We start from the raw sequence: 19098 nt of genomic DNA, 5'->3' as shown, positions 1-19098 counted from the left end.
CAGTGCCGGCAGCAGCCCAAACTCAATGCGGTCGGAGGCGACGGGGAGGAGGTCCGTAAAACCAGGACAACAGGACCAACCTGGTTGCCGAGTCTGGGCGGGGTGGTAAGTACCGGTGAAGTGTCGCGTGATCGATATTGAGGCCTCGTTGCATAGACAGAAGACGTATAATCATCAAGCCCAACGGTACTCTTGTAATTGACTCGCTTAAGCATATGTACTTCCAGTCACGCCACCCTCCCAGTCACCAACACCTACCCCTACAATCTATCTCTCACAACCACCTACGCATCAATCAAATTCCCCTCCCCATTCTGCTGCTGCCCATTCTGCCCCTCCTCCTCTTCTCCGTCATTATCCCTCGTCCCTTTCTTCCCCTGCCTCGAGTAATACTGATCCAACACCTTCTTCGGAATCCGGTTCAGCAGCTCCTTGGGGTAAATCCTGAGCAACTCCCACGCCTGGTCCAACCCATCGAAGATACTCCTCTTCTCGTACGCGCCCTGGTTGATGTACGTCTTCTCGAACCGCTCCATAAAGTCCAGGGACAGCTTGTCTTCGTTCGACAGCGCTTCCTCGCCAACGACGGCTTTCATGGCCGCGGCGTCGCGGCCGATGGCGTATTTGGCGTAGAGCTGGTTGGAGACGTCGGAGTGGTCGCCGCGGGTGTGGCCTTCGCCGATGGCGGACTTCATGAGACGGGAGAGCGAGGGTAGGACGTTGATCGGGGGGTAGATGCCTTTGTTGTAGAGGGCGCGGTCGACGAAGATTTGGCCTTCGGTGATGTAGCCTGTCAGGTCGGGGATGGGGTGGGTGATGTCTAGATAATATCGTTAGCACAGCAACTTATGAATACTAAAAAGTGACTGGAGGCTCACCCTCGTTCGGCATAGTCAAGATGGGGATCTGCGTGATACTGCCGTTGCGGCCCTCCACACGTCCGGCTCGCTCGTAGATGGTCGACAAGTCAGTGTACATGTAACCCGGGTATCCTCTTCGTCCTGGCACTTCTTCTCGAGCAGCCGAGACTTCACGAAGGGCGTCGCAGTAGGATGACAGGTCGGTGAGAATGACCAGGACGTGCTTCTCGAGCTGGTAGGCGTAGTACTCTGCGGTCGTGAGGGCCAGACGGGGCGTGATGATACGTTCGATGCTGGTATGGTTGTCAGTATGCACTCCGCTTCACAGCTCAGGCTATTGCTCACGTCGGGTCGTTGGCCAAGTTGGTGAACAGCGTCACCCTCTCCATACTTCCGTTCTCCTCAAACTCCCTCGTGAAGAACCGGCTGGTCTCCAAGTTCACACCCATAGCACCGAAAACAATGCTGAAGTTGTCCTCGTGGTTATCATGCGTGCCTTTGTTCATGCTCTTCGCCTGTTGCTGCTGCACCAAACCAGCCTGTCGACAAATCTGCGCGGCGATCTCGTTGTGTGGCAGACCGGCAGAGCTGAAGATGGGGATCTTCTGCCCACGAGCGACAGAGTTCATGGTGTCGATGGCGCTGATACCGGTCGAGATCATCTCTTCGGGGTAGACACGGTTGTAGGGGTTGATGGGCGAGCCGTTGATGTCTAGGTAGTCTTCTGCGAGCACCTTGGGTCCCTTGTCAATGGCGCGACCGGAGCCGTCAAAGATACGGCCCAGCATGTCTTCGCTGACACCGAGCTTGAGGTTGTGGCCGGTGAATTCGACTTTGGTCTGTACGCATGGTGGTTAGGCAAGCGAATAAGAGGATAGAAGTTGTAGGAGCATACCCTCTTGACATCAATGCCAGAAGTGCCCTCGAACACCTGCACCACAGCTCGGTTGCCTGTTCATACCATCAGTACACCCTTTTTGCAGATATACGCAACCTCGTCCAACAAACCTCTCGCCTCCAGCACCTGCCCACTCCTCTCCGTGCCATCGGGAAGTGTCAAGGACACAATCTCGTTGAATCGTGGGAATTTGACCTGTACACTCCTTAGCCGCCTGACCGTGTTCTTCCGCCTGTCTTCCTTACATTCTCCAAGATGACCAGCGGCCCATTGACACCACCGATGGTGTTGTACCGCACTCGCGGCTTGATGCTGATCTTCCTTGGGTCGTTCTCGCCTGCCATGCTGCTGATCTTGCCGCCTGCTTTTCGAACGGCGGGATGAAGGTATTACGAGGTCTTCAGCAGGCGTTTGGGAGGGTAGAAGGGGTGCGTGTGCGGATGTATTGGCGGCGATGCTCGAGTGGGAGGTGGATGTGCTTCTTCTGAAGCCGAAGCTCTGGTTGAAGCTGCCCTGCCCAGAATCCCGAAGCTAGCTCATCCCGCCACGTGCATATAGCAGGCATACAATCATTTCGAAGAGGTACTTATTACATACAACGACTACAAACAGGCTCATCATTCATCATCAGTGCTTGAAGGGCTGCGCGCATGTAGTACGTAGCACTTCAATGGCACGAGGTAGAGCGCAGGAGCCGGCACTATCCACAGACTACGAGAAGCAGGACAGAAGACTGCAAGGCAGGAAGACATGACATTTGGCTGGCTATGTAAGTATTATCTTGCTCTGTAGCAGGAGGCTCGGTGGCGGTGCCTGACTGTACCAGAACACCGGACGAGGACAACACGACGAGTACCTGTCAGACCAGCATAGTCAGCAGTGCTCTTCTTCGCTCAAGGCATGCATGTTTGAGATCGTGAACGTGCTGGGAGTCAGACATCCAAGGAAGATTGCGCGCTCATCGACCCTCTGTTAGGTTCTTAGGCGAGGGCTAGCGTGGAAACTGCGAATGTAGGAAAAGTTTTCATCATCCAGCTGGGGAGGCTTGTGTGCAGGCAAACAGTCGTACCGCGAAGGGCAGAGCTTGCGCAGGAAGCCGAAGGGTAAGAGAGATGAACGTACATGTAAGATGTCGACGGGTAGAAGGATTGTTCGGGCGTGTTAGCAGTGTAGCTGGTGGATGGAGATGAAGATGTTGTAAGCAGGCCTAGAGGCACAACCACTTTTCGGACGCTTGAATCAGACCTGAAGGATCAAATCAGTGACCTTTCTCTCGAAGTTGCGATGCCATGATGATGAAAGGATATGCGTCAGACAAGAAGTACTGGCAAGTATTACACCACCGTGCGAAGGGCGGCGAGGTGAATGGTCTCATGGTCGATCGAGTGGGAAGAAGAAGTTTTCAAGGGTGTCATCTTGCGCGAGGTGGGGTGATTGAGGTGTAGAATGGTGTCACTTACCATGAGTGTGTGCGGCGATAGAGGATGTGTTTGTGGTTGAATGTCGAGGTGGTGAAGAGAGAATTTATGATGAGAGGAAGCTCCAGATAATAATCCCTCGGCCCAGTCCCGGCGCTAAGGCCCAAAGAGGACGTCGCTTTTGGCCCTGCTGCGAAGCGAGACTCAACGTCGTGCGCCTTTGCGACTGCTGCTTTCTGTTCTTCGATCTCGAGTCCATCAAGCCTTGATACACCTCTCTCGATCGTCTGAAGCCTCGCAAAGCTGGTGGAAGAGCGGCAAGAAGGGCAGAGACTCCAGCAGGCCATATATCCTGACCGGTGAAGTGCCGAGCCTAAGGTCGTGGGCGACCGCCGCGAAACAGCGAGATCACCGAACGACCAAACACTCCAACACCCGCCGACGACACTTCACCACCGTCGCCAATCGCCATAGAAGGACTGGTGTCGGTCGCTATCGTATTGCGCGATTCCACCCATACCACTCCGTCCAGCAGCAGCGACCTCACCCTGCTCCATCCAGCCCCGCGACTTCACGGCCTCGCTCGCTCTTACACGCCGTCTCGTGATTCCAGATTACTCTAGCCCGATCCGCAGCGCCGTGCGACCACCACTCCATCGAGATCTCGTGCGGCGAGCAACCGCATCCGCTTCCACCGTCTCTCCACAACAACAGCCCTAGAACACCGTCTCACGGCCAAGCGCGAAAGGTCCCCATTGAGAGCGCCGATGCTGTAGTAGCAGACGTCGCCCTATGAAGTGGACTGCCTCTTCTTCACCATCTGCGCGACCGTCATTCGGCCGGTGGCCCGGGCTCCTCGCGAGCACCACCACCCAGGTCCGCAGAGCTACCGCACGCTTGGACACTACGGATATAGGAAAGAGAAGCCAGTGAGGCCCGTAGCAAGATGATGGCGGCCTACCAACCACAGCCAGGAGCTATGCATCCCGGCATGGCGCCGCACCAGCATCCCGGCATGACACCTGGCCAGCCCATGACGCCGGCGCAAATGCAGCAGATGGGCCATCCAGGAGGATCGGGCCCGGGGCAACCGCATGTTTCGCAAGCTGGCGGTATGATGGGCATGCAGCAGGGCGCCAACGGTATGGGTGTACCGGGTGGCATGGGCGGGCAGATGGCTATGCTCAACCAAATGGGCGGACAGAGCATGGCGGGTGGGATGCCGAATGCGCAAGCATTCAGCCAGATGACCCCGATGCAACAGCAGCACCTGATGCAGCAACAACAACACATCAGTGAGTCGTCCACACGTTATACAGTCGCTCTAGTTTGCATGCTAACTTTCGTGACTCAGTGAACAATCCTCAAGCCATAATGCAACAGCAACAGCAGATGGCCATGCGGAGACAGATGGCGCAGCAGCAGATGATGCAACAGCAGCAGCAGCAAGGTGGAATGCACGGTATGAGCCAGCAGCAGCTCCAGCAGATGCAGCAGAACAACCAGTCGATGCAAGCGCAGGGCGTGCAACTTCCTCCGCATCTGGCGCAGGCTCAGATGGCTGCAAACGCGGCACGCCAGCAACAACAGCAGCAGCAGCAGCAACAACAAGCTCAGCAAGCCCAGAACCAGCATATGCAGCAGCTCGCGATGCAGCAGGCAAGCTCGCAGCAAAGCAACCACGGTGGGCAGCCTACTGCACCAAGTCAGCCGTCTGGTCAACCGCAACAACCGCCACAAATGCGTCCCCAGTCTCGTATGGCCAATCCGAATGACCCCAGCCAAGTGCAAGGGCAGCAGACTCCACAGCCCGGTGGCCCAGGCCAGCAACAGCAGCAGAGCGCGCAGGGTCAACACCAGAATCCGCAACAAGGCACCCCTCAGCAGGGTCAGCAACAGATGACTCCTCAACAGCAGCAGCAGCAGCAGCAGGCTTTCTTGATGAGGCAACGCCAAATACAACACCAACAGCAGCAGCAGCAGGCACAAGCGCATGCGCAAGCCCAAGCGCAGCAGCAACAACGTATGGCGCAGTCGCAACATACGCAACCTGCCGGCCTGTCCATCCTGCGTTTGGTACATTTGTGTGACGAGCTCAGCCAATTCGATGACGTAGCGGGCAAGGACATCTCACAATGGCATCAGATCATTGACAAGCATTTCGCCCCCGAGGGCCGGCTCGTCCACCGATTCGACCCCAAATCTGGCACTGGGAAGACCTTTGAGGTTCCTCGACCTACAATTGCGAGGTACTTCCAGACGTATTTCGAGTCTGGCGCGGACTCCGTGCGCATCCACGCAGACCATCCTCGCGAGACCAACATGAACAATCGGTTACACGTGGCGTATCAGAGTTCCACCTTCGCTGTGGGATACCCTACCGGAGCACGGCTAGAGATGCGTGGCAGCATGAACTTCCTCTTCGCCGCCGGTACCGACGCGATAGAGTGCATGGAGATCAAGACGACGAAGTTCGAAGAGGTCATCCCACGGTCCAAGATTGAAGACCTTCTCAGCTCTTGGAGTCCGACAATGGACACCACCTCCAAGTCACCCAAGATGACGAAGAAGCCGCCCAAGTCACAACAAAAGGCTCCTTCCGGGCTCGACGGGCTGACCATCGAGCACTTCCCCAAGACCCCCAAAGGTCCCATGGGCGCGCCGAAACACGTACAGCAGTTCTTAGAGGTGAGCGCAACCCTTCAGCCACCCACGCACAATAGCACGGCTGACGGCTTCTGAACACTATAGATAGGCGAGACAATGAACATTATGAACGACCTTGTCGGCTTCGCAGGGGACTCCAACCTCCGCCCTTCGCAAGCGCTCGAACAACTCGTCCGCACCTACGAGCAGACAAATCTCCAACCTCATCAACAACAACCACAGCACGACGGGAACCCGCAGATCAACCTCCCGCCCAACGGCATGACACCCGGCAGTCGCACGCCGAGCATGGCGAACATGTCCATGCCTGGTGGCCAACAGCCGAATCACTTCTCCTCGCCCGCCCTCTCCAACATGTCCGGCCCTGTGATGAACGGCTCCCCGCACATCCCCCACAACCCCAACCTCACCGCCCCTCACAACATGCCGCCGAATTCGCACACCCCATCCCCGCATCAGAGCAACATGGCCGCGCCCCCGATGCTCCCGCAGCACTCGCAGCAAGGCACGAGCAGCTCCGCGGCGAGCGCGAACACGAGCCCGAACGTCGGCAACAAGCGCCGCAGGAGCACGGTGAAGATGGAAGGGGACGAAGGCAGTGGTGAGGGCGGAGGGGCGCATGGCGCGGGGAGGGTGAAGCCGAGTCCGCGGCTGGGGAAGAAGAACAAACCTGGTGGTGGGTGATGGTGTTGTTGAGGGAATGGGTGGGATTGTGTTTTGAAGCGCGGCGTTCTTTTGATGGGAGGGGCGGTATCAGCGCGGTCTGTGCCTTTTGACTATGCTGGCACGAGCGCGGAGCGTATAGGGTAATGATGTCGCGAGGACGGGGGCGCTTGGATAGGATAGTGCGCGCTGCGGTTATAGTAGTAGGTAGTGATGATAGGAGGAGGCTTGACTATATGGTATAGGCACTGTACGATACTTTGACCTCGTCCGACATCATCGTTTTTCTATGGCGCTTGTTGCATCCGACCTTTGACTTGGGGTGGAGCGGAGACTTCCAGGTTCCTTGCAATGTGCACTCGCCTCAACTCACGACCACCTCACCTGCTACTCCTTCATGCCTCCGCTAGATACCATGGACTCACCCAGACTCATGCCTACGGCCCTCAAACGCCGCCGCCGTAGTGCTTGGCAGTCTAGATGGTCTCGTCCGCCGATGGATGATATTCCAGTGGTACGGTCAGGCCCATTTAGCCGCCTTTCCGGCTGGCGACTTTGATACAAAAGGGCGCCGCGTCCCACGATCCGGCTTCGTACGACGGTCGGATCTTTCGTTTCTTCGGTATCGTTCCTTCGGTCTGCGAGGCGCGGTCTGCGAGACTCGGTCTGCGATTTAATCTGAGGAGATACTGGATATTCTAGAACGCGGTTAATGTATAAGAAGCCATCAACTCGCTGCTAAGCCCGGACTCCAAACACACCCGCAACGACCACACAGCACTACCGCCACCATTCCAGCCCTCCCGCTCAAACCCAACACCACCGGGCCACAGCAAGCCCACTCGCTCCCGCCCACCATGGACCCTAGCACAGAATCACTCATGCACATGCCCAACGCCTTCCGCTACTGGAGCGAAATCCCACTCTACATGAAGATCCTCGCCGTCAACGCCCTGCCCATCGCCTACGTGACCGCGGAGCTCGTGGACGGATACAACAACTGGCACGCCCTCGGCCAGGGGGGCTTGCCGCATAATTTCCTGGGGTACCTGATTAACCTTGTGATTACGGTGGTGTTTGCGAAGCGGGACACGAAGGGCACAGAGTGCTATCGGAAACCGGAGCGGTATGCGATGGGGTGGGGGGAGGCGGGGAAGGAGGAGCGGGAGAGGGTGACGAAGGGGTGGGGGTTGGGTAAGGTGGGACGGAGGGGTGGGGAGGCGGGGGAGGCGAAGTGGTATGTTGCGCCGCAGCGGGAGCATTATGCGCGGAGGGGGGTGGATCCGCAGCTTAAGACGGTAGGTCGTTCTTTCCTGAGTGGGATGATGTGCAGGGCTAATGAGAGGCTAGGCATACTTCGACGGCTTCACCCAATTAGCAGACAAACACACCGATTCCCTAGCCTGGAGCACCTCCGTCCTCGAACGGCACGGCCAAGCTCTCTTCTTGAAGGAAAGCTATTCCATCCCGACGCTGATCGCGAAGTGCAAGCGCGAGGTAGCGCATATCCACGAGAGCGATCTTTCAGCGCACGTCCTCCTGTCCTTCGCAGACGCGAAGCGAGTCATCGAGGAAGGCTGGGGCGAGCGGCATCGCTTGACGGGGACGAGGTTTCTGCCGCTGGGGTATACGATGTTGTATGCTCCGAGGGATAAGGGGGAGGTGGAGGTGCTGTTGGGGATTTTGGAGGCGGGGATGCGGTATGCTGAGAGTAACGGGAAGGCATCATAGACGTTTCGAAGGCGGGAGAGCGTGGCGTTTGGGGGATGATGATGATAACCTAGTGAAGTGAGAGAAATGTTGCAAACCGACCTTTGGCTCACGGTGCTCACAGGGATGTCATGGCTGCGTTCGAACGTGGTGCGCTTACCTTGTCGAGTTTTCTCTATGGCAACTCTACCAGCTCAGCCCCTTTCCAAACTCAGAAGAACTTGGATTTCATTCGACCTTGACTGAAGCCAGTCGTCAACCGCCTTCCTTCACTTTCGCACCCACCACACCGATCGAAACGCTTGCCATGAATCCCCCAACATGAACGACGACGATCTCGTCCTCCTCGCCACCGCCTGCAACATACTCTCCTGGATCGCCGTCTGTATCCGATCACTCCGCTTTGACAACTACACCCACGAGGATAGAGAAGTCTATGCAGGCTGACTTTGGCAGCGCAATGCCCCCTCGGCATATTGTCACCCAGCTGTCCTGTCCTGTATGGCTGCTATTTGCCTCCCAACGCGAGACTCTTGGACCGATGGCATCATGGTGCGGTTCGCACTCGCGGACCCGATCGCAGGCTTGGTACGATTGTGCTTCCTTGGAGAGATTCATCGACTGGTGTCATCGCTTCGCGGGTAAAGACGGCAGCGGGCATCTCAAAGAGCTCGAGGAAGATGGGGTGGGGCTTGCTGGCTTCGGCATCTTCGCGAATGTGTTCATGCTGTGGTCTTGGTGTCTTATCTGGTTCAAGCTGCGGCACGAGCAAGTCTCGGTGGATGTTGAAGGATTGAGGGAGGGAAAGGACAAAGTGGTTTTGGTATTAGCAGGGGCAGAGCGACGTCCTGACCGCACAGAGGCCTGTCTTTAGATGCTTCAAAGTTGTCATGGGATAGATGCTTCCTGTCGCGATACGGCCAGAGTGTCGGCTGTAGATGAGAGAACGCTCTTTGATCGTTAGCGAAGATGAGAGAGGCTATTATTGTTCTTAGACTAAGGTACAGTATGTTAGGATTCGGCTAGAGATAGTGAACCTGCAGCGAGCGGTGAAGGAGTGGATTGCTGGTTCAATTGAACTATCAATGTGCATGTGATTGTCCAAGCGAAGTCGTCCAAGTGAATGTTCGGCCACAGCTAAGACGGTGACACCCGTTAGTGCCACATCGAGTTTGTGGGATGTGGAGGATGGAGGCCGACGCGAGCCTCGATTGTATGCTTGGTATGCATGGTATGTCAGGATTCAGGATTTGCATATCGCGAGTCGTGACTCTCCGGCTTCGCGCTCAAGATCCGTCTCGCGGCGTGCCCGACAACATACGCTGCGTCGCCAAGCCGTCTGGTCTTATCTTCAGACAGTAGACTAACACCGCGGGCGGTCCTGCCTCTGCGTAGAAGTCATGCTTGGCCACACCCTCTATCAGTGTCTTGATTGTTGTATAAACAAGAGGTAGGGCCATCGCATGTTTCCTTCTCCTCCCAAGTTTCTCCAGAGCAAAATGGCAGCACCTGCGATTGTAGCACAATCAGCCCACGATGAGCGTCCGATGCTGGGAGCGGAGGAGGGTATGCAGCAGACTCCCGATCCTTCGTCGCAACAGCAGGATGCAGTAGAATCGTCCACACAAGACCTTTCCATCCCCATGTCGACGGCCATCTCGCCAAACGATGATCCGGCCGTGCCATCCCTTCTCGCATCGATAGCAGCCTTGGGCGACAGGTACACCACGAGCCATGACAACGCCTCTCGACTCGAACTGCTCGCTCACGGCCGCTCGCTGGTGCGCGCCCTGGAGACCCCGAGAGAGACGATGATCAAACACTGCTGGGCCCAACCCTCCGCGTTCATGTGCCTCACCCTTGGCGTCGATACCGCTCTCTTCCACCATCTGAGCCGAGACCCTGCGCGTCCCAAGACTGTTGCAGAGCTTGCGGAAGCTACAGGAGTAGAAGCCGTTCTTCTCGCAAGGACGATGCGGCACTTGGCCTCCATGGGCTACATCAGCGAGACGGCCGCCGACGAATACCTACCCACGAACTTCTCGTTATCATTGACCATTCCGATCATCGGCGATGGCTACCCAGTTACCGCGGACTGTAACGTCAGTTTGCTCCGCTTCCCGGCGTACGCTCGGAAGATAGGTTATCGGGAGCCGAACGAGGCCGTTGGCGCGTACCAGTACGCCATGCCGACCGAAGAGAGCTTCTTCGCGTACCAAGCCAGTCACCCGCCTTTGCTGCAACAGTTCAACCGCCACATGGGTGGGTACCGGCAAGGCCGGCCGAGCTGGATGGATTCTGGATTCTTTCCCGTGCAAGACCGTTTGGTCAAGGGCGCACAGACTGGAAAGGATGATGTGCTGCTCGTCGACGTGGGCGGAAGCCTGGGGCACGACATCGACGAGTTTGCGAGGAAGTATCCGGACAGCCCTGGTCGCCTAGTACTGGAAGATCTGCCAGCGGTTGTCGAGCAGATTAAACCTGGTCAGATCGATGCGAGGGTTGAGCCTGTGAGTTGCGACTTCTTCGCTGAGAACCCTGTCAAAGGTAGGTCAACACACTGCGCATTGACTTGTGGAGCCTCCTGTGGAAGTGAAGTATCTGAGCACTGATGGTCCGCAGGCGCTCGTGCATACTACATGCATTCCGTGCTTCATGACTGGCCTGATGCCCAATCCCTCGCCATTCTTTCGCGCATCAAAGAGGCTATGCGGCCGGGGTATAGCAAGCTGTTGATCAACGAGAATTGCATTCCAGACGTTGGCGCACACTGGGAGTCTACCGCTCTGTGAGTCCCTCCACACTTTCCCAACATTGTTGCGCGAGACGCTCGCTGACCGATTCTCCTCACGTGCGATAGTGACATGCAGATGCTGTCCCTGGTTTCGGCGAGAGAGAGGACGGAGACGCAATGGCGACAGCTGATCGAGGAGAAGGCGGGCTTGAGCGTGGTGAAGGTATGGAGTGTCGGGAATGGCGTGGAGAGTTTGATCGAATGCGAGCTGCCGTGATAGAGATAAGATCCATAGAAAAGGAAACTCCAACCACTAAATCCTTTGCGCAACCTTGACGCCAGGAATCCACGGTTCACTTGACACCCAATCAGTTCTCTGTCGTGGTTTCCCACTGCATCACGCCACCCTCTGCCTTCGATTCGGTCTCGCAGTCGTCTTCTGGAGTTGCAAGCGGTGTCAAAAGCTGTCTCACGGGTGTCTGCATCGGATGGTTCGAGTTCGCTGGGTCGGCAGGTGACTGCATCGATGCCGGCGGTACGGCCTCGACTGGTAGGGCGGTCGGTTGAATGATGGTCTGCTTGGCCTCGCCGCGTAGAAGACGCATGATGTGGACGTAGTGGATCACCTCCGGACAACTTCCGGACATCCTGTGGAATTGAAACTGGATGAGATCACGTTCTGAAAGCTGCTGTACTTGAGACGGCTCCATATCTCTCGCACGTAGAGCGGAGAGCAAGCCCGCGATGTTGGCGGTGCGGAGGTCGCGCTTCCGTGTAGCGTACAGTACGATCACCATTGTCGCTTCCCAAACACCACCGAAGCAGCGGGCCATGTCAATCACCGGCGCTAGGGAAGCCCTGTCGTATACCCTGCTGTCGTCTGGAAAGTAGCGTCTTCTCAACTCAAGGCATCGCCGGAATAGCCTACGATCCAGGCGGCTGTCCCACCAGGTTCCGAACAACTTCCACAAGCCTGCGCAATGAAGCTCGTCAAGGGTCACTGCTCGCCACAAGCCCCCGACGTTCTGAAGCTTGCCGTGGATCAAGTATTCGTGGTCTGAGTATCCGGCATCAGCCCAGGCCTGTGGGATGTCGTGGAATTCGACGTTGTTGTCCTTGATCATTTTCGTAGCGTTGTGTATGCTGTTGGACTGGGGCAGCAGACTCGTATCCATCACATAGATGAGGATCTCAGTCTCCTGCTTGGGAAATGGCTCTGAGGTTCCGTATTGTCTGCGAACGGCGTGTAGCAAGACCCATAGTATAGAGATGGACCATGAGCTGAACTCTGATGGCTCGTGGTACTTCCAGCGTATGTGATAGTAGATCATCTGCGCACGATCTTCGATTGTCATAGAGTCTGGATGGTCGTGGTATTTAAGATGCCTCCCGTGGTGGATGAATGGGTCGATAGTGTCCTCGGTATTGACTCCACGAGACCGATTAGAAGCAGCGCGAAAAAGGAATGGCGGGAGCGGCGGTGGTGGTGACATGGTTCTGCGTGGCCGTGCAAGTAGTGGACGAGAGAGAGAGACGGTCGGGAACAGCAAGCGGACCGTGCAAGAGTTCGTGCTCCGATTGTCGTTCTCCAACAATTTCTCAGTTCGATGCGTGAGGTGTGCGTGGCAGCACCATCGCTCTTGCCCAATATGCCAGACATGAGCCTGGTCCGCCTTGGCACTGATCCTCGTGATATGCGCATCCACATCTTACCATGCCACATGCGTATCGGCACTTACCACAGCATCTCGACGAAGGCTCCCGACAGGCCAAGACAGCAGGATAACGTCTGTAGCAGCAACGCGACTCTCGGGCTCAGCGCAAAGACAGTGACTGCCAAACGGGGTATCGCACTCAGACGGTAGACGACAGCATGAGACGCTCATTTCTCCAGCATCTCGTAAACAGCCCTCACTTCCGGCACCTTCTCCTCAAACTCAACCCTCGCCTCTTCCCACGCCCGCTGCTGCGCCACACGTCCACTGGCCCTCTCCATGAAAGGCGGAAAGCTCCCCTCCACGTGATAGTCCATCACGATTTTGCCGTGGCTGTCCGGACCTGCTGAGACACCATTGACAAGCGCATTCGCGCAGTACTGCGGATCTCGTGCTGCGAAGTCCGTGATGAGCCTGGGGATGAGTTGGGCACGATTGGGTCCTGTGAGACCTGTCCATGCTGTTCCGGGATCAGCGCTGTTGATGGTTACCTGCCGCAGGCCGTTCGTGCGTGCGGTTCGAGATGCCAGTTCCCGCGCAAAGTAGAGCAGTAGACCCTTCGACCGCCCGTACTGATGGGCTTGCTGCATGCCGTCTTTGTTGTTGCTGAGATGCTTGGTGTATGGACCCTTCTTAGGTACAGACATAGTCGCAGAGGCTGGGTAGATCCCAAAGGTAGTGACGAAGGTCAGCACTGGTGGATTGGGGTTGGCGGCTGACGACTTCAGCACGGGAAGCAGGAACAGTGCGGCCAGCGCAGTGGAGAGGAAGTTGACTTGAATGGCTATAATTCGTCGCGTGAGCTTGGTCTCTGGTAGTAGCGAATGCATATGTTATCAGACTTACACGTTTCCCACCCTTCCGGCGACTCGCGGCGGTTGAACGATAGCATTCCCATGGTCATCAGCGCATGATCGAGAGCCTTCAGCTCACGTGCTTTCTCGCCCAGCTCCTTGCACCCGGCGAAAGTCATGAAGTCGATCCGCCAGACCAGAATCGTTGGCTTTAGCTTTCCAGCTGTGGCGAGTTCGCCCTCAATCTCGTCCTTCAAGCCCGTACAGTCCTGGACGTCGACGAGGACAAGCGTTTCGATCTCGCGCGAGGCGAACGCCTTCGCCGCTCGTGAGCCAAATGCTCCGCGCGCTCCTGTCACAAGTGCTGTTCTGCCTTTGTACGACTTGGTTGTCACCGACGGTCTGCTGGTACGCTGAATCCAGAGCGTTCTCCAAGGAAAGAGTTCGGCCAGCAGCAACGGCACTGCGAATGAGAGTATGGCGACCGCGACCGCGCTCACGGCCAAAGTCCAGAGACTGAACGCCATGGCTGAGGGACGAGGATGTCGTGGAGCGCCGAAAGGTCCGATCCAGCACAATACACAGGCTGCTAGAGTCTGCGATATCTCGTCGCCAGTGACTGCAATTATTTCTTCAGGCTACCGACTGTCCTGGACCTGGCCGCTGGCTGACCTTGCGCTGAGAGAGTTTGACCTCACTCCCTCAGTGAAGTGTCTATCCAGCAACGGCGTGTCGAGCTGTCCGTTTGCCTGAGGCGGTAGCGGTGTTAGCCTCTCGGGCTATGTGGAAGAAGCAGAAGTTGTCAAGTGCACCAGAGGTATATACCATAAATGAACATGTGCTCAAGTCTTATTATTACATTCTCCCTTCTCGATCGACCGAGCGTGCACCCCTCGTTGAGTGGCGTATTGTCGGGCAAGGCGGGAGCAAAATTGTCCGTGCGAGACGCATCCTGCCTCGCTGGCTAACGACGCCGAGTTGTTTTGATTAGAGGTTTCATTGACTCTACCTCCCAACAAAGACTAAGTACCTTAGTTCTACCTTACTCCTGTAGTTATGCCGAAATGCCTCAGTCTCACACACACCCGCCCAACGGCGACATCTCGGCCCACACACAGCCTGCCTTACGGAGGTATCAATGTACTGAAAGATACGAAGAAAGCAGCGTCGACACAAAGGCAGTTGGGACAAGTACAGGGTAATGCTTTCGAAGCGCCTCGTCCGCGCCGTTCGCTGGTGGCGCTCATACTACAGACAACGGACCTCATTATCTATACAATCCCCTTTCCCCCACTCATCCCTCCCCTCACAATCTCCTCGTCTCAGGCCCTCAAAAAACCCTACCCCTTCCTCCTCTTCCCCCTCCCCCCATCCTCCTCCCCGGCGTCCAAAACCTCACTCCCGCCCCTCCCTTCCTCTTCACCGCTGCTACCCCTCCACTCGCCAACCTTGCCCTCCACATCTGCACACATCTCCCGCGCCACCTTCACCATCCCGTCCTCGCCCGGGTTAAACATCACGGCGTTCGCGAAAACACGGAGGATCTCCTTTTCCAGCTGCGCGGCGTTGACGATGGCTTTCGGGGGCATTAAATCGGCAGAACGGTCGAGGTCGACGGTCGGCGCGGCGGTGTCTGCGGTGGAAGTAGAGGGGGAGTCAGAGGAAGCGGACGCAGCGTTCACGGCCTTGGCGCCAGCGGTGAGCATACCCCGGACGGACTTAAAACTCTGGGGGTTCTTAATGATCTCGCTATACCCCGGGGCGTCCTTGTCGCGCACCTGGTTGGCAAAGTAAGAGGCGTGTTTGTGGCGTTCGATGTCCTGCATAATCGCGGCGGAGATCTTGTTGAGGTTGCGGGTAGCGGTGATGGTAGTCGGTCGGGGTGGAGGGGTGGCCCAGTCTTCCACCGACGGGCCGCGGTCGGGTGAGCGTTGGCGGGCACGTTTGGAGGGCGGTTGGTGGTGCTGGGATTGGAGCGTGCCGCGACGTTTGCGGGTCATGGGGCCGCTGCCGGGGACGGGAGGGTATTCGTGCGAGGATTCGGGGAGGTCGACGATGCCGGCGGGCGTGGAGGGTTCGATCTTAACGTCGCCTCTGCTTGTGGGTCGGTCGTCGGAAGGTGGGAGGGCGCCGGCTGCTGTGCTGACGGATTGGCTGCGGGTGCCTCGTGTCAGGTCATCGGCGGTGGACGAGACGACGGAATGCGGACTACGGTCCCGTTTCGTTCGTGCACGCGTTCTGGTTGACTTGGGTACAGGCTCTGGTTCGGGCGACTGCTCTGCTTCAGCGGCTCGTTGCTCGCGCTTGGACGTTGTCTGACGGCCAGGAAGCTTCGCTCGTTCCAGCACGGGACTGAAAGGCTCGATCTCAGTGACAGGAGACGGCATGGGTGTGCCTAGATCCAGAGTCGGCAGGGGCCGCTTGAAGCTTTTATTCAACTTCGGTCTTGGCTGCGGCGTCGCCAGAGCAGCAACAATGTCCGAAACGAGCCGAGGATCCTGCGCTGGAGGTCTCTGGACGGTGGTTGGCGCACTCGGGGGGTACTGATGGTGTTGAGATTGTCGTGGTGGATAGCCGGGCTGAGGCGCATAATTAGACGGATAGGCGTAGCCTTGTTGGCTGCCGTCGACGGGGAACGGTGGGAGTTGGTAGCCGCCAGCATGAGGTGGCTGCATCGGATACTGCCCCTGAGGTGGTGGATACGAAGTCCTTCTGTCTTGATACTGCGGCGCTTGATAGTAACCTTGTTGATGCGGAGGATGCGCCTGGTGTGGTGGTGGGTATCCATACGTGGCGCTTGGTGACTGGGCATTGGACAGTCGATGAGGAGGTGGGTGCGGATACTGTTGATGGCCTGACACGGGCGGCCCATGCATGTTTGGCGAAGCAGAGTGCGGGCCTGGACTGGGTGGCGGCAACTTCATCCCTGGCGGAGGCGGCAGTATTGGTCTGGGCGACGATGAAGGCCGTGACAATGCATTCTGAACCTGAGGACTGGCCATAGAATTTGATACAGGATGTCCGTGGTGAGTTCCGTATGGAGATTGGTGACCGGTTGTGGGCGAATGGTGGTAGCCATTGTTGTTGGGAACTTGCGTCGACAGGGGTCCAGGCACTTTGGGTGGAATGCCAAAGCGTGGCGACTGCGGTGCCATCTCAGACAGCGGCGGCAGCACCGTCCCGGAGGAGGTCCTTCGATGGGTGGTGCCGTTCGGTGGTTCGGGTCCATGGTTCATCACATCGCCAATCTTGTTCCCTTTGTACGGTTTGGTTGTCGCTGAGTCGGCAGAATTGCCAGGTGGTACCGGACTTGCTGCTGCTGAGTGAGATCCATCAACCTTGTGGCCTGCAGGTTGAGTGTGCGTGGAAGCAGAAGGCCGTGGACTTTGCGTACGAGACGCGGTCCGCTGCCTCAAGCCCTCATCCCACTTCCCTTCTTCAATCTCACCAATGTCTCGCTGAAGAGCATGATACTTCCGCTCCTGCTCCCTGATGCCCTTCACAGCATGGTCTCTGTACCGCGCATACAATCGCGTCACCAGCTGCGGGATCAGGTGCGCATGCTGGCTGGCCTCATGCACCGTGGGCAGGCTCGGACTGGGGGCCTTCCTCTTCCTCTGCGCCGGATCCAGACTGCCATTCCGTAGGAGATCGTCCCTGTCCGCCTGCCGCTCCGCATCCCTCTTCACCTCCTCCTTCAACAGCCACAAGTACAGTTCGCGCAGCGCATCCGGGCTCAACCTCCCACTGTCGTAGGAAGGGTCACCTTGCACGAAGCTGACCTTTTTGAGTTGCTCCGAAATGCGATTGAATACAGCATGGGAGTTAACACCTTCGGCGCGCAGGGCCTGGAAAAGGAGGAGCGACTCGAGGGGGGTGTAGGCGGTGGGAAAGCTCATGAAGGTGAAGTCGCGCGGGCGGCCGACGGGCGCGCGATGGGTGACTGGAGCCAGGGTGGTGGTGGTGCGAACCTCATCGTTGGTGGGTGGGTTGGTGTCGAATTAAGCCGACATATTCGTGAGGTCTCCAGTAATCGATTCCGGTATGGTATTATGATTACTCCGATGGTCCGGCGTGGTGGTTGATGGCAGTTGGTGCAGCAGCTTCACATCAAAAGTCGGTTCGTAAAGGCCAAATATTGCGACGGGAAGGCGGAGGTGCAGCGAGTCAGCTCCGACAACCCGCCGCCCCCCAAGCTTAGCGTGCCTTCAGAACACCCTTTGACATGTGAATATCGACAGCTCCCATTCACTCCTTGATCTGTCTGATTTGTACGGTTGGTAAGACTGGGTAAGACGCTCTTGCAGCTGAGGCAGTATGGCAGCTCATGACGAAGCAGCAGTAGCAGCAGCAGCGCCTTGCTTGCTTCCTTCTTCACGACCAGACGCTTGGGCCAGCCGATCGTCTTCCTCCTGCGTGCTTGACGAGACCCTGAACGACGCGGGTAATTAAAGCACCCTTTGATGCCATATCTTGCCTTCTGTTAGCCCTTGGGCGCCCATCAAGCCTCCTTTCCACCTCGCCGACACCTTCCTTAGGCTGCTCTGCTAAGGGCAAGGTTGCACGGGGCCAGAAGCGTACACAATGGCAGAGAACACAAACCCCCCGCCGTCGTCGTACGTGCCCCCTCCACCCAGTGGCAGCAATGGCACGTCCAAGCACTCACGCGTCACAAGTACCGTGGCTCAAAGCTTCGCCGATGACCTCGACTCCATGTTCGGCCTGGGAATGGGCGGTTCCAGTGTGCGGACTACCGAAGGGGCTGCCCCGGCTGCGGAGGGGAGTGGCAATGGAGAGGGGTTGAATACATTGAGCGAGACGGTAGAGGCGAAGTACTGCTCCCACCACCTTCCCTGACAAGACCAGTATTGATTCGATCAACCACAGAAAGGAGAAAGTTACCTCCGGCCAAACCGAGCTCGAGAAGCTCGAAGCACGACTCCGCGAAACCGAGCAAAGGCTAGCCAAGGTCTCCCGCCAGAACTCGCCTTCACGACCCGCTAATGGCGGTGCGGCCAGCGATGGGTCGGACAAGCAAGCACATCCCTTTGCACGGCGACCGACATATCCGGACGACCGACCACCTACAGGAGCTAGCAGCAGGCCGACAGCAGAGCGGGAAAACACGACAGAGATGATGAAGGGCATGCCTGGGGGGATGCCGCAGACGCCGTCGGGGCGGGACGACTATGTGATGGTGGATAAGGGCAACAGGTAGGAGGGTGATGGATGCACAAGGTATGGGCACAAATACGAGGGACAGCAAGGGCCGTCACGTATGCTGTCTTTTCGAGTACGGCCATGGCCGGCAGAAGAGCTGGAGCTTGATGTGGGTGGAATGGAGCACAACGCTGTTGGCGGGTGGCTTTCGCAACATGTACTCTAACATGGCAGGCAGACAGCTTAGGAGCAAAAGCGCTTATCACATTCGACTCGAATGCTTGGAATATCTTCTCCAAACGACCCGCACGCCCTACAGGTCTCATCTTGTTCCGTCTTCTCTGATGTGCTCTGGATATACTGGGAATAAAAGTGCCGAGCAAGAGGCGTTTGGAGACCCCGGATTGGCCCCGCTCGCTGACTACATCGACAGTTTTGTTCCACTTGCACTCCAGGTTGAGTTTGGATGAATACATTTG

General features: G+C 57.2%; 8 protein-coding genes across 8 annotated transcripts; 4 read left to right on the top strand and 4 right to left on the bottom strand.

The window, feature by feature from the left end:
* Window positions 1-284: 284 nt before the first annotated feature.
* Window positions 285-2102, bottom strand: VMA2 (Vacuolar ATP synthase subunit B; the record flags this gene model as incomplete). Its single annotated transcript, XM_064797430.1, has 6 exons — window positions 285-820; window positions 879-1153; window positions 1206-1699; window positions 1756-1811; window positions 1869-1953; window positions 2004-2102. 6 exons carry the CDS (start codon window positions 2100-2102, stop codon window positions 285-287), a joined length of 1545 nt encoding a protein of 514 aa, XP_064663664.1.
* A 2020-nt stretch (window positions 2103-4122) lies between these two features.
* On the top strand, window positions 4123-6527 carry LTR77_000161 (uncharacterized protein; the record flags this gene model as incomplete). The annotated part of the gene is made up of 3 exons (XM_064797429.1): window positions 4123-4471; window positions 4531-5864; window positions 5928-6527. The coding sequence occupies 3 exons, from the start codon at window positions 4123-4125 to the stop codon at window positions 6525-6527; spliced, it is 2283 nt and encodes a 760-aa protein (XP_064663663.1).
* Window positions 6528-7363: 836 nt separating this feature from the next.
* On the top strand, window positions 7364-8237 carry LTR77_000160 (uncharacterized protein; the record flags this gene model as incomplete). Its single annotated transcript, XM_064797428.1, has 2 exons — window positions 7364-7804; window positions 7857-8237. 2 exons carry the CDS (start codon window positions 7364-7366, stop codon window positions 8235-8237), a joined length of 822 nt encoding a protein of 273 aa, XP_064663662.1.
* A 1478-nt stretch (window positions 8238-9715) lies between these two features.
* LTR77_000159 (uncharacterized protein) lies at window positions 9716-11227 on the top strand (the record flags this gene model as incomplete). The annotated part of the gene is made up of 3 exons (XM_064797427.1): window positions 9716-10763; window positions 10839-11004; window positions 11077-11227. The coding sequence occupies 3 exons, from the start codon at window positions 9716-9718 to the stop codon at window positions 11225-11227; spliced, it is 1365 nt and encodes a 454-aa protein (XP_064663661.1).
* A 91-nt stretch (window positions 11228-11318) lies between these two features.
* LTR77_000158 (uncharacterized protein) lies at window positions 11319-12443 on the bottom strand (the record flags this gene model as incomplete). Its single annotated transcript, XM_064797426.1, has 1 exon — window positions 11319-12443. One exon carries the CDS (start codon window positions 12441-12443, stop codon window positions 11319-11321), a length of 1125 nt encoding a protein of 374 aa, XP_064663660.1.
* Window positions 12444-12832: 389 nt separating this feature from the next.
* Window positions 12833-13986, bottom strand: LTR77_000157 (uncharacterized protein; the record flags this gene model as incomplete). Its single annotated transcript, XM_064797425.1, has 2 exons — window positions 12833-13449; window positions 13512-13986. 2 exons carry the CDS (start codon window positions 13984-13986, stop codon window positions 12833-12835), a joined length of 1092 nt encoding a protein of 363 aa, XP_064663659.1.
* An 813-nt stretch (window positions 13987-14799) lies between these two features.
* Window positions 14800-17358, bottom strand: LTR77_000156 (uncharacterized protein; the record flags this gene model as incomplete). The annotated part of the gene is made up of 1 exon (XM_064797424.1): window positions 14800-17358. The coding sequence occupies one exon, from the start codon at window positions 17356-17358 to the stop codon at window positions 14800-14802; it is 2559 nt and encodes an 852-aa protein (XP_064663658.1).
* Window positions 17359-18043: 685 nt separating this feature from the next.
* On the top strand, window positions 18044-18677 carry LTR77_000155 (uncharacterized protein; the record flags this gene model as incomplete). The annotated part of the gene is made up of 2 exons (XM_064797423.1): window positions 18044-18291; window positions 18347-18677. 2 exons carry the CDS (start codon window positions 18044-18046, stop codon window positions 18675-18677), a joined length of 579 nt encoding a protein of 192 aa, XP_064663657.1.
* Window positions 18678-19098: the final 421 nt, after the last annotated feature.

The sequence above is a fragment of the Saxophila tyrrhenica genome (assembly GCF_035928015.1).
Source record: "Saxophila tyrrhenica strain CCFEE 5935 chromosome Unknown scaffold_1, whole genome shotgun sequence".
NCBI classification, from domain to species: domain Eukaryota; kingdom Fungi; phylum Ascomycota; class Dothideomycetes; order Mycosphaerellales; family Extremaceae; genus Saxophila; species Saxophila tyrrhenica.
Note: the sequence above shows the minus strand (reverse complement) of the source record. Positions and strands in the feature narration are given on the sequence as shown.